The 13,266-nt window shown below is 33.1% G+C and overlaps 1 protein-coding gene, 1 long non-coding RNA gene, 1 other non-coding gene and 2 pseudogenes across 4 annotated transcripts; 4 read left to right on the top strand and 1 right to left on the bottom strand.

Moving 5' to 3' along the window:
- Nucleotides 1-74: 74 nt before the first annotated feature.
- LOC147936344 (U1 spliceosomal RNA) lies at nucleotides 75-232 on the top strand. Its single transcript, XR_015569498.1, has one exon. It is a non-coding gene; the product is annotated as a U1 spliceosomal RNA (small nuclear RNA).
- Nucleotides 233-435: 203 nt separating this feature from the next.
- Nucleotides 436-577, top strand: LOC147936345 (U4 spliceosomal RNA; annotated as a pseudogene).
- A 3,785-nt stretch (nucleotides 578-4,362) lies between these two features.
- On the bottom strand, nucleotides 4,363-6,617 carry LOC104720531 (uncharacterized). The gene has a single exon (XM_010438423.3). It carries the CDS (start codon nucleotides 6,557-6,559, stop codon nucleotides 4,574-4,576), a length of 1,986 nt encoding a protein of 661 aa, XP_010436725.1. The 5' UTR covers nucleotides 6,560-6,617; the 3' UTR covers nucleotides 4,363-4,573.
- A 3,985-nt stretch (nucleotides 6,618-10,602) lies between these two features.
- LOC147936346 (uncharacterized) lies at nucleotides 10,603-11,369 on the top strand. The gene is made up of 2 exons (XR_015568155.1): nucleotides 10,603-10,709; nucleotides 10,855-11,369. It is a non-coding gene; the product is annotated as an uncharacterized LOC147936346 (long non-coding RNA).
- A 122-nt stretch (nucleotides 11,370-11,491) lies between these two features.
- Nucleotides 11,492-12,612, top strand: LOC109126883 (E3 ubiquitin-protein ligase RSL1 pseudogene; annotated as a pseudogene). The gene is made up of 3 exons (XR_015568246.1): nucleotides 11,492-11,594; nucleotides 11,694-12,238; nucleotides 12,340-12,612. The product of XR_015568246.1 is annotated as an E3 ubiquitin-protein ligase RSL1 pseudogene (transcript).
- The last annotated feature ends 654 nt before the right edge of the window (nucleotides 12,613-13,266 follow it).

Here is a 13,266-nt window from a genome sequence, read left to right on the forward strand (position 1 = left end):
CCCACATCGCTCAGACCCAATACAATGACTGGGGAAGCATGGCTATAAATAAAGAAGCAGATGTATCGAGCAAATCACTTACCTGGACGGTGTCAACTCGCGATCAAGATGACGAGTGGCCTAGGCTAGTGTCCACATTGCACATATCGTGGGGTAGCTTAAGGTCTTCGCCAAGAGGAAGGGCCTGCGTCATTATTTGTGGTATAGGGGGTTTGCGTTCGCGCAGCTCCTACCATACTTAGTCTTAATCTTTTAATGTTTTTAGATCATGACTTTTATTATTATATTTGGATATACTTGTTGGCGTAATTGGATTTGAAGTTGAGATTTATTTATTTATTTTGTTCAGGAACAGAATCCCACTTTGGAAGCACAGATAAAGTTGATGGGTACTGGGTGACTATAAAAGAAAGAGGCTTTCGTGGAGTACAAACCATCTTTGCGCTTGGGGCAATGACGCAGCTAGTGAGGTTCTAACCGAGGCGTGTCTATTGCTGGTTGAAAACTATTTCCAAACCCCCTCCTAGGCCTAAGCTTGTCTTGAGTCTTCGAGAATTTCTAGAAGAGCTCAGTTGATATCTTACGTTTTTATGTAATTTTACAGCTTAATTCTTCGTTATTTTGTACATATTCATAAGCATTTAGGTTGTTTAGGTTGCATTTTGCATCAAGTTTGTTATCTCAGATGATGGAGTAGAGATGTACAAGGAAAGTGTGCTTTGGAGCCACATAAGTCAATAATTAGCAATATAATGGAAGACACACATTTGGATTCACACAAGATGATTGATGATTCGGAACCAGTTTGCAGTCTCTCAAAGATCGACTCGTATGAAGACCTTTCCTTGGGATTTAGCTCCAGAGCTCTACATTGAAGTTAATTGGAAATTGAGTAAGCTTTGCAATGGAGGTTATTTCAGGCCAATCAGATGTGCGTGTAAAGAGTTATACCTGTTTGAGTGAACGTATATACAGCCAGAGTGAAGACAGGAGCCACACGCAGCCAAGAACAGCGCCCAAACGGTGGCCGAGTGAAGACCAGCGGCCATCCCAATCGGTCAAGAGCTGGCCGATGGAGTTTAGTAAGAGGAAGATTGTTTGGAGCAGCGGCCAAGAGCAGCGGCCAAAGCATGACCTTGTGAGACCAGCGGTTAGGACCAGCGGCCAAAGCATGGCCGTGTGAGACCATCACCACACTTGTTTTAGTTTTGATCCGGGTTTGACCCGGTTTGAACTGGGTCGACCCGGCTCCCTTTTATTTTGCTATAAATACTCTAACCCTATTAAGGGGAGATTTATCTCTTATCTCTTATCTTATCTTTTGTTTAGCAGCCACTTAGGGTTCTTAAGCTTGTTTACTCTTGGTTTGTTGAATGATTGAGTACTTCTAAGTTTTTTTAATAGCAATTTCTCTTTCAAATCTCTTAATCTATAATCTCTTATTATGATTTCACAAAGATCAAACTCTTTCCTTTGTGTGATCATGATGATGAGTGAGTAGATCATTAGAACTTTGGGCTAGGTAGATTAGGGAGATAGATGATTTATCTTTGATGTCTAGAGCCTTATTTATCTGTTTCCTATATTGTTTAGTGTTAATAATGCTGGAAAGCCTTGATCAAGCTTGAATCTAGACATTAGGATTTCCATTGCCCAGAAGGTGTTTGATGAAATTCCTGAACCAAACTATTCAAGAGCTTTGCATTTCTAGCCAATGGAAATTGATGATTATGGTGCTTAGTGGTATTGAGACTTGTTCTTAATGCATGCTAGCTTTTTGATTGCCTTTGAAAAAAGTTGATTATCACTTGATTAGCATAGGAATCTCTACCATGGAAATGGATTGATTTGCATTAGTGTCCTTAGCCATAGGATTGTTCTTGATTGTTGCCTGGACATCTAGGATTGGTTAGCTATCTCCCAAGTCAATTACCTTGCCCAAGGTTCACTTGTTTAATCTTGAATTAAAGTTTGTTGTTAGTTGTGTTCTGTTTCTTTTCTTTAATTTGTTTGCTAGTTAAGATTGTTACAACAAACCAATTCCTGTTAAGAATAGATTAAGCAACTTTGTTTATTCTTAGTGAGTTGATTAATGCAGATTGTGGATTGATAATTTAATTGACTGAAATATACTACATCAAGGAAAATTTAATAGTGTGAACTTTAAAGTAAAACATACAGACTTGAACACAAAACAACGATAGTAAGGGGTGTATTCAAAACATCATTTTGGTGGATTTGTGATTTTTTAAAAAATCTCCTGTTATTCAATTAGTGATTTTAAAATCACATCTCAAATCCACTGTTATTGAATATGGAATTTGTTAAAAATCATTCAAAATCACTCACAATCCACTGTTATTCAATCAACAATTTGCAAAAATCATAACAAATCTACTGTTATTCAAAACCAAATTCTATTTTTTTATAGAAAAACATAATAGGGATTGTAAGAGACTTTGGGTACATTTTTGTAAGGGCAATCCTATTTAAAAAATCCCACCTTCCAAAGTGTGTTTTTGAAGGATTGGTTAAAAAAAACAAATTACGATTTTGCAATATAAAAAAAATTTGGGCTCTATCTCTATTATCTCAACCTCTGTTCTATTATCCTCTCTCGTTTACGGAAGTCTTTGCGAACCTAAAAGCAAAGATAATATTATTCAACACAATAATATTAGGAGACGATGTGTATATTGCCCAGACAAGTATTATTGTGTTGGAAACGATGTGTATATTACCGTGAATGAATCATAAAAGCTAAGATAATATTAAAAGCTAAGTTCTCCTTTATGATTCATTCACGATGTGTAATGCGGTTTTTGTAATGGTCGTTTGGAGACGTGTGATCATTTGTTATTTTCATGTGAATATGTTTCGTTTGTCTGGGCTGCTCTTGCTACAGACCTTCACAATGGATCGGGCTGTTTACGGAAGTGTATTATGATTCATTCAGGGTAAGTTTCTTTGTTCTTCAAATCTTTGAGTTGTGCTATATTGTTCTATACGTATTTTATTGTTTTAATCTTTGTGTTATGTTATATGAACATCACTCGTTTCTGGACTTGAGAATCTCTTAAAACTCCAGTTATAAGTCTCATCAAATCTTATCAAATCACAAACTATTTTTTTTTCAAAAATAGAAAATAATAATAAATCTACCAAACTATCTTAAAAACTCATTGTAAATCTCCTAAAATCTTGAATATCATAAATCCTCCAAAATCATCCAAAATCCTATTTTGAATACACCCCCTAAAATGTGGTCAAAACTGAAAATCTCAATATCTACACGGGAAATGTATGATCAATTTAATACATTTTTGTTATTTTGGTTTTTCTAAGACCTGCAGTCTATACAGACAATTCAAGAGTGTGTCATTAGAGAAAATATGTGCTCATACGTTTAAAAAAAATATTATTCCCAGACCCTTCCCCAACTCACTTGTTGTGTTTGTTACATTTTCCTATCGTTTGAATGCATGATCTAAACATAGCGAAGTAACCCGAATAATTTTATTTTATAAGCTGTCGTCAAGAATCATTGAGCTCAAAATCCCTTTCACGAACTCAACACATATAACGCATTCATTAGTCAGGCATATGATCGGATCAAATGGAAATTTTGGAGGCAAAGTATCAGAAAGGATTTGTCTCATATCAATGGGGTTATTATTGGATCATGCCATGTGTTACTTCACCATTTTTCAATGTGCTAGCAAATGGTAATTTGTATGCTCAATGTTCTCCAGATATCTATATAAAAAATTAATCTGATAGGATACGCTAGCTCCTTTAACAAGTACTAAAATACAATAAAAAGTTTTAAAGGACTAGAAAGAAAAACTGAATTTTGTAAGAAGAAGTTGCAATATATTCAATTTATGATCATATCTCTTAATGTAAGAAACTATAGTGCTATAATTAAGTTGAGGTATACAATATGTATTTTTTAATTTATATATATGTATACCAAATTCTTAACAAGAAACTGAAAAGCATGGAGAAAGTTGTTGGGTGCAAAAATCCATTGACAAAAATCTAGTCCATAAAAAAAACCCGTTAATTAACAACTTGTTTGAATGGTCACAATGCTATTTCCTCAGTTACTATTAGCCAAAATGAGTAAGAACTTCATCAATCTATTTTAGTGATGATGGTCGGTCTCTTAATATCCATATCGTCTTTGATATTACAGATGTCTTTGAAATTATAATCAGATTCACCCATACTCATGGAGAACGTCCAAGAACTTTTTATTGAGCTTAATTATACCATCTCTTTCTCACCTGCTATTTAGTTACGTATGCTTAGAAACATAACTACAAGCAGCATCAAACAAAATTTTAAAGAAAAGAATAATAAACAAAGAGTCTCATATAGAATCAGTTATTGAAACAAAGAAGACGGAGACCAAAAAAAAAACATTGAGATTACAAGAAATTCCTGGTGAGATATATATCGAAGATTACAATGTGTTTCAATGGAAAAAGAAGACTAGAGTGCAAATAACCGAAAAAGACGATGTCGAAGCACATACGAGAGATGGCAGAGTAATCTTTAGGTGGATAAATTATGAACAACGTAAAGAACAAAATGTCTTGTTTTCTAATTTAAAAACTACTTTTTGTGGACAACGGTGTTCTTCACCGTAACGTTCATGACAAAATGGCCGAGTCATACTGTTGCGAATAATTTGAAACTGGTGCCCACTAATCCTTATGCTTTCACCATGTTTCATATACATATCCTCCCCAAGCAAACAATCAACATGGATAGTGGTGCAACAGTCATCGCACGCATAAAACCCACCTTTTCTTGAATATATGATTATTTTTTCGCATACCTCGCACCAGCCGGAATGATCACTTTCCTCTTTCACCTTCCAAAACGTGAGGAAATGTTTGTCATGCTTATACCTTGCCTTGAATGGTAAGGTAGCACACCTAAAACATATAATATAATCGCATTCGATGCAATTTAGTTTTCGATCCTCTTTTCTTTCAAAAGTGACTTCTTGGCAGATTTGACATATGGTTGATAATTCTTCTTCTCGCGATAAAGCTAGGAATAAAGGATGTTCGTGGCCTTGATATTCAAATGGTTCAGAAACCGAGGCACACCGTAGGTCTAGACTGTAACTCCACTCTCCTACTCCTACAAGACTCTTATAGACGAAACCACAACTTTCACGTCCACAAATATCACATCTGAAGCGACCATAACCCTCATAATTTCCATTACCGACTACCTTTAGCGTTAGTGGTCGAGGATGCAATGGATGATGTATCTTGCGAGGAGCATTCGCACATGTTTCATGGAGGAAAAAGTCACATTGATCTATACACGAATAATAATTACCCTCGTAGATTGGAAGGACGCAAGCTTGACAACACTTGTCTTCTTCATAAACTTCACAAATCTTGATTTTCAGATGATGGCTATGAGAGAAATGGAATATTATTCCATTAGCTATAGTCTCAAATGGCTCGACAATGAACTCATCTTCTTCAGGTATTCCATTGAGATCCTCTCCATCCCACACGTCTCTCCGCAATGCACATCTTGTATGGACAAAATAATCACTGCACTTGTTACAAGTAAACGCACCATAATTCTTATCAACCTCTCGACGACAGACTCCACAAAACCATTTTCCGCATGGAAGAGAAGAGATAAAAGAGATACGGTGGTGGTGACGAGATATTTTAATGACATGTGGAAAATAGATGCAATCTTGATGGACTACAAAAACACATCGAAGACAAGCATAGGTGGGAATATATTCTTTAATCAGGCCACAAACATTGCACGGGAGAAATGCTTGTTTAGGGAAAAAGGTGAGAGGATGGAGATGTTGTTTTGGGTGGTCTATAACGAATGGTATTGACTTCATTGCACAAACCGGATCCAAAGTAAGCTTGTAGGTAGGACAATCATAACTTAGGTTATAGAGTAACTTCTCACAACATGTGCAAGTCCTACAAGTCGCAATGTCAACAATGCTAATGTATGGAGGACTGACAAGTTGAAGAGGTTGAAAAGGATAAGAAGGGTGATTGATCTCAAGTGGAGACTCCACACATTCTTTGTGGAACGTTCTATGACATGTGACACAAAAATAATAGCCTGTGCCAAGATTGGAACTTCGACATGCTCCGCAACTGAATTGGTCATAGTTAGGTTCTTTATCATTGCACCAAAAGAGAGGGACAATAGGGAGCTTACAAATGTCGTCGTCGGGGCTGTCAGAATCAAGCAAATACTTGACTTGTTGATTAGTGCGTCTTGGACTAGGGAAGTGAGGAGAAGTAGTGAACGGGATAAAGCTTTTCGAAAATTTATCCTCTCGTTTTAGCTCTTCAACTTTGAAACGTAAAGAAGGACAGAGAAAAAGAGGTTGACTAGAGAGGTCGATGGCCCCTAAATTAATGGCTGAGCCGTCCGAAGAAGGAGAAGAAGAAGAAGATGTTGAACTCTCTGTTTGAGATAAGAAATTGTATAAGAAAAACATGTTCCCATCAATTTCTCCCTCACAAAATTCACCGGCTGAGGTCATGGTTGGTGATACCACATCTTCTTCTCCTCCACCTTCCAATATATACAACTTTAAACGATGTGAATATTTCCTTTCTTTGGATTCTTGATTAATCCAATATATATAATAATGTTTCCTAGTCTCTGTGTCTCACATAAAAAGTTGTATCGACCTCTCCATGTGACCAACCATGTTATGTTACTAGAAATTGAAAATTTAAACCAATATATTAAGAAGACCCACTTGGAAACTATCGTAAAGGATGAGGTCTTGGAAGCTGGGAACTCGAAAATCAAGAACAAATGTGTAAACCTCAAACGGAACTATTCAGACTCAACAAGAGGATCTCAAGATGAAACAAAATATTATGATGACATGTCGGATCTAACACATTCATAGGTGGAAATAAGTTCTTTAATCATGTGACAAACAATTTTCTTCAGGTCACAGTAAGGCTAGTGACATCTTTCAATTTCATATCATTCATACTTGAATAAAATGTACAATGAAATGTATGTAACCACATACCCACAAACCTAATTTTACTAATCTACATATATACTCTAATGGCTAGAATGATGATCATGTTCACTCCTCTCTATATATTCTTTATATTTCCAGAGTTTTGAGAATGAGCTTGGCTATGGAATTTAGAGTTGTGTTCCAAATAAGAAATGTAAGCACAAATCTTTCTGAACTAACATTAAACGATCTCGTAAGAAATTAAAATAAATTCACGTAAAGTAAGATGAATGAAAGAGAGAAAAATGAATTTAGTGGATGGATATGAATAATTTTAAGAGTCACTACCAAAAGATAAATGAATAATTTAAGAGTATTAATTAATACAATAAAACTAGAATGCGTTGTTATACAATAAACCCCCCCCCTTCTAGCAGCTGATCTTTCTATTTTTTTCGATTCCAATTCTATCGAGTTAAGCAAAAGCCGAGACTGTGGATCATGTGGAAAATAAAATGTGCTGCCATCTCCGAATCTAAAACTTTTTTATGAATTTTTTTTCTGATTTATCTTTGTGTTCGTGGTTTTGGGTAGAAGAGAATTTTTGAGTTTTCCTGATTGAATTTCGTTGCGAATTCGGTATTCGCCTTGATTCGAAGGTAGAAGGGAAATTTGACACTTTTAGAGTATTTCTTGTTAGGTGATTGAAGATTATGAATAAAGTCGGTAGCTTTATCATGTAAACAAATTATGGCTTGTGAACATTGTCCATATTGGTATGGAACTATAAGATTTAGCTGAATGATGTTTGTTTTAGATCTATTACTGAATTATTTTAAGAACTAAACTGCAGTTTGATATCAGATTGAATATGTGAGCTCATATTCATGGCATAGTTGCTTTTGTTTTGCTTTATCTGGAATTAAGTTTTTGGAAGGTTTGTTTTTGAAATTGCAGTTTAAGAATGCTAAACAAATGTAATAAATTATGCTTGATAACAAAAAATTTAACCATTAAAAAAACACTATATCACGATTATATAATTAAATTTGTATAAACTACAAAAAGTACATCACAAATTTAAACTATATTAATAATATATCTTCCACAAAATGTAAAGAAAATAAAACAGAACATACATTACAGTTAGTTAGGCTATTTATACAATTAAGTATTTAAGTCTATCCGATTTAAATATATATATTTATCAGTCATCTTAAATTTGAAATTTCTCTATTTTTATTTTATTAATGCATTTTATCTCCTATCATTGAATAAATCATAGTTATTGCAGTTAATTCATTTTTTAAATATATTTTCAATAATTCAATATATCTAAAAATAGTTATAAAAAATATCCAGCGGTGTAGCGCGGGTTTAACCTAGTTACAAGCTAAAAGACAAAACTAAAAATTGCTCTATAGTATTAAAAAAAAATCACACACAAATCTGATTAAGATGATTTCTATTTCTAAGATTTCTTTACTTCACTATTATACACAAAAACTAGATTAGGACCCGTGCTAGAGCACGGGTTAAAATTTCTTTTATTTATATTATAATTTTAGAATAAAATATAATTTATATGATTGTTTTTAAAAGTTTTTTTGGATAAAACATTATGCAATTAAATCATATGTTAAATATAATGCTTGAAAAAAACACATATTTTGTAAGTTTTATATTGTTAATTTTGTAATTTTATGTATGAGAAATGATTATGTTTGTTGTTTGTTTTTATTTTAATTTTTGAAAAATGTTTGCTGAAAGTTTTTTAATATGACCCGTGCTTAGGTAAGATTTTATTTTCAACTACACAATAAGATCTCGGAAATCACGATTAAGTGTGATAAATTGCCAAGATTTTATTCCTTTTTACGCCTAAAAGTATATTTTTATGCCTAACAGTATATATTTTGTAATAATACATGAAATACTAAAGATTTTATTTAGAAAATTTTATAAATCATTGGAATATTCTCTTTAAGAAGATTTTTTGGAATATTCTTAAGTGTATTCATATAGTCCACGGATTGACCAATTAATTTATAATGTTTTTTGTAACCAACTTATAAATTTTATATAGACTAGGATAGTACCCGCGCTACGCCGCGGGGTTGATTTTTTTTCTTTTTTATTATTATTTTGTTGTATTTTATTATATGTTGTTTGTAATTTTTTCTTAATTGAACTTGTTGGTATGAAGACTATTTTTAATAATTAGTTGTAGATTAAGATAAATAAGATTTAAATCTTGTAAATAGTGGAATTTAGTATTCTAATTTTGCTCAAATTTTTTTTGTATACTTTATGCATTTTAATATTTATAAGGTAACCACTTGAATGATATCCTCTTAGCAAAAATACAAGATTATGAATTTCCTTTCTTGTATCTTCTTTTAGTGAAAATTTTATTTTACTTTAAGAAAACAACAAAAATCTTATTTTATTATTTGAAACAATGTTTTAAGTCTGATCCATAAAGAAAATCAAAATATGAGTCAACTAAGTTCCGTCACAAATTACTTATTTTTACTTTTATTTTAGTTAATAATTAATATTGTAAATAACTGAATTAATATATATTTATCATTATAAAGATTTAAATATATATATATATATTTTAAGTTGGCTTGAGTTATTTGTTTTGTATCGAGATTTTTGAAAAAAATGATTTTTTCCGTAAAAATCATATTGATAACGTAATAACTGGAAACATGATTATATAAACAACCAAATAAGTTTAAAGACAAAATATGTTATAACAAAAATGATTATGTTGTCCAAAGAAAACACCATACCTCTCCAGAAAAATTTACTTTTACTTCAAATTTGTATTCTTTTTTTAAGAAATTTATGGTGATTCAGCAAATTACCTTGACAGGATCCAGATTATACCCAACAACTCTTTTAATTACTATTATCTTTAGAAATTTTTTCCCGTAGCTATAATTTTACTTGATGAGCCGTAAATCTCACTCCAAAATTTGCATATGTGCTAGATAGCAAAATAGAAGCTATTATGACTAACACAACATACTTCTTTATTTGAGTTTTGATCAATCATGCGGTCCATTAACACTTCTCATTACCAAAACACTTCAAACCCAACTTCCCTAGGCTGTTGACCTGTATGAATTGTTTTAATTTGATAGACTGCTGATTTTTTCTAAAGTGTCAACACCAACTTCAATGTTGAAGCCGATGTATTAGAAGAAGAAGAGAGCAATACATCCTAGTTTATTGTATTGATGGGCCGTTAAAACCTTAAACATGAATTAATAATACTATTATAGACTCATTTATATGTAAAATATCTGTAAATTTGTCCATCTTGGCTCTTTAATCATATAATTTGTCAATGTTAAGTTGTTGACAATGACATATGTGTGATGTGTCTATGCATTTCGTTCACATACAACAACAACAACAACGCATTTACATTATAGTGACTTGTCTTCTTTCCCCAAATAGTGTTGTCTCTAATTTGCAACATTAGCCACACACACACAAAAAAAAAAGAGAAAAAAAAAACCAAACTACATAGTTTCAATTGTAGATAACCGGTTAGAATATAAAATAAAGTGAATTTGGTTTATAACACTGGTTAGACCCTAAACCCTTTCATTATATTGACTTGTTTGGTCTCTCTCTCTCTCCGGCACGCAAAATCGGAACATATTCCATTTTCTTCATCTTCTTCGTCAAGGTTTGTGTTTGATTTCAACGTATACTGATCAAAGACCTAACTTTTTTCCTCCTTCGATTAGATTAGTAAAGGAATCAAATTTTGTTTAACCTAAGCTGTGGAAATATATATGAAGAAAAAAATCTTAACATTTTTTTTGTTGTAGTGGTGAATGTAGGATCTTATGAATCTCTAATCTCTTACGTATCAGGCCAAAGTATGGAGCTTTCTGTTGTAAACAACGGCAAGAGCACAAGACCAAAGCAGCCTCCAAAACGTTTCATCAAGAACTAAATCCCTGAATCAAACCTCAATGATGCGTCTCTCTCTCTCAACGCTGCTACCTAAATCCTCCCTTCAATTTACCAGTTTGAGGTTCACAAGTGCGTGTGGCGGATCAAAAAATTGAAAGCTAAACGCATCGCTCAAACTGGGAAGAACAATAAATCGAGATAATTATGTGACATGGAAAAAAAAAGACTGATCTGTATTATTTGTTATAATATTATTGGCTAATGATTTTAATAGATGGTCAATACCAAGTTGAAAGTTGAGGCTGAGATGTCAAGTGCTGAAAAGAAACACTCCATCTGTTATTGTATTGATTACAAAAAAATGCCGTGTATACCGCTTTTTATTACATAGGGATTCTTTATTACATAGGGATTCTTTACTTCCATATATTAAGATTCCTATTTCTATTTATTTTTCCCGTTTAGATAAAAATAGAAATAATATATTAGCTCGATTTATATAATCGAGTCAATGTATACCGTCTCCTAAGAAAAAAATCTTCATATATTACGGCGGAAGGAGGCACCCTAGTGCGAGCAGCAGATGACCTAAATCAAGCTAATTTTGTATACGAACTTGCAATAGAAGCAATCTCTTCCGAAATCATCACAGGTATGCCTGCTCAGAAAGAGACTTGCAATATAAGTATGAACGATTACACCAATCATGATTAGATTGCAATAGAATCAAACTCTTCAGAGATCATCATAGATATGCCTGATGAGAAAGAGACTTGCAATATCTGTTTGAACGATGACATTAATGTTTGAATGTGGTCATATGTTTTGTTCTAAATGTGTGAAAAGTCATATAGAGGTGAGACTAGCCATGGGAAGCCTAATGACATGTCCTGGTTATCAATGCAAATCTATGTTGACTTATAGATCTTGTGTCAACCTTTTGACACCTAAACTAAAAAAGATGTGGGGCAAAAGGATCCAAGAAGATAAGATTCCTGTAACGAAAAGAGTTTACTGTCCAAATCCGAGGTGCTCGACTTTAATCTCGGAAACCAATCTTTTTAAACTTATTGGAGTTAGGAGTTGCTGTGTAAAATGCGGTGAACCCTTTTGCATCAACTGCAAAGTTCCTTGGCATAATAACTTGTCGTGCGACCAGTACAAATGGCTACATCCAAATCCTACAGAATACGATGGAATGCTAAAAGATCTAGCAAATGAGAAATTGTGGCGTCAATGCAGAAAATGTAAACACATGATTGAACTTGCTCATGGATGCGTCAGTGTAATTTGTAGGTATGTATCATCATCTCTAATTCTCACATATAGTACTTTTTTGGATTTCATTGATTATGAATTTTTTTTTGTTTCAACACAAGTTACTTGATAACTGGCAGATGTGGACATAATTTTTGCTACCGATGTGGAGCCGATGCTGGAGGTTGCTGGCATGGTCATGGCTTTCCTGTTACGGATAATTTTATTTTGACAATGCGTTGTTGTTTGTGCTGCATTTTTCTTTTGGTTCTGATGATAATCGCTATTGTTGTTGTTATTATAAAATTCCTCATAAGACGGTTCTCATAATAAAGACTGTTTTGGCATAGAAACAGCAAAAAAAGGATTTGTGGATTGTTTCCAATGATTACAATCAAGCTTGGTTTTAATTACACATGCAAGGACTAGCTTTAAGTAGGAAATGACTAGCATAGACCATATAATTAGAGATCAAAATTTATTGCATAAGTTTAGTGCATAGACCAAAGCAGGCTTTTGAGTTTAGTTTAACCTGAAAGTCTGAAACTATATGAGCCGAACTTCTAAATAACAAGATTCCAAAAACATTTAAGAGAAAAGAGAAGACAGACCATTTCGTGTTAGAATCTGCTCTTGTAAAAATCCATTTATCTTTTCGTACAGAGCATAATGATGGGTCTGTTTCATGACAAAGAAAGTGAAACATAATTGGACGAGAGAGAGTGAAAATCTGAAGCAAAAGGATTATAGTGGATTAAAACAAAAGGATCTGAAATAAATCCAATCGGGTTATTTCAACTTGCAAGTTTCTCCGAAAGAAATTTGAAACCCGCTAAATCAACGATCATGATCTTTTGTAACGAAAAGCCAAGATTAAAACACAGGATCCAAAATAAATCTAACCAGGTTTTCTCTCAGTGCGTTCATCCGAATAAGAATAATTATGTTAAAAATACTATAAAATGGTAATGTATTTTTTTTTAAAACATGTCATATAGGACATATGATGGTTTGATATTGCGATGGATAAATTGGCGTTGCATTTTGAAATTGTGGTGGCTTTAATT

Source organism: Camelina sativa, chromosome 10, assembly GCF_030686135.1.
Source record: "Camelina sativa cultivar CO46 ecotype springtype chromosome 10, ASM3068613v1".
Taxonomy (NCBI): Eukaryota; Viridiplantae; Streptophyta; class Magnoliopsida; order Brassicales; family Brassicaceae; genus Camelina; species Camelina sativa.

Coding starts and splice junctions, on each gene's coding strand:
- LOC104720531 (XM_010438423.3), bottom strand. CDS start 6,559: ATGACCTCAGCCGGTGAATTTTGTGAGGGAGAAATTGATGGGAACATG.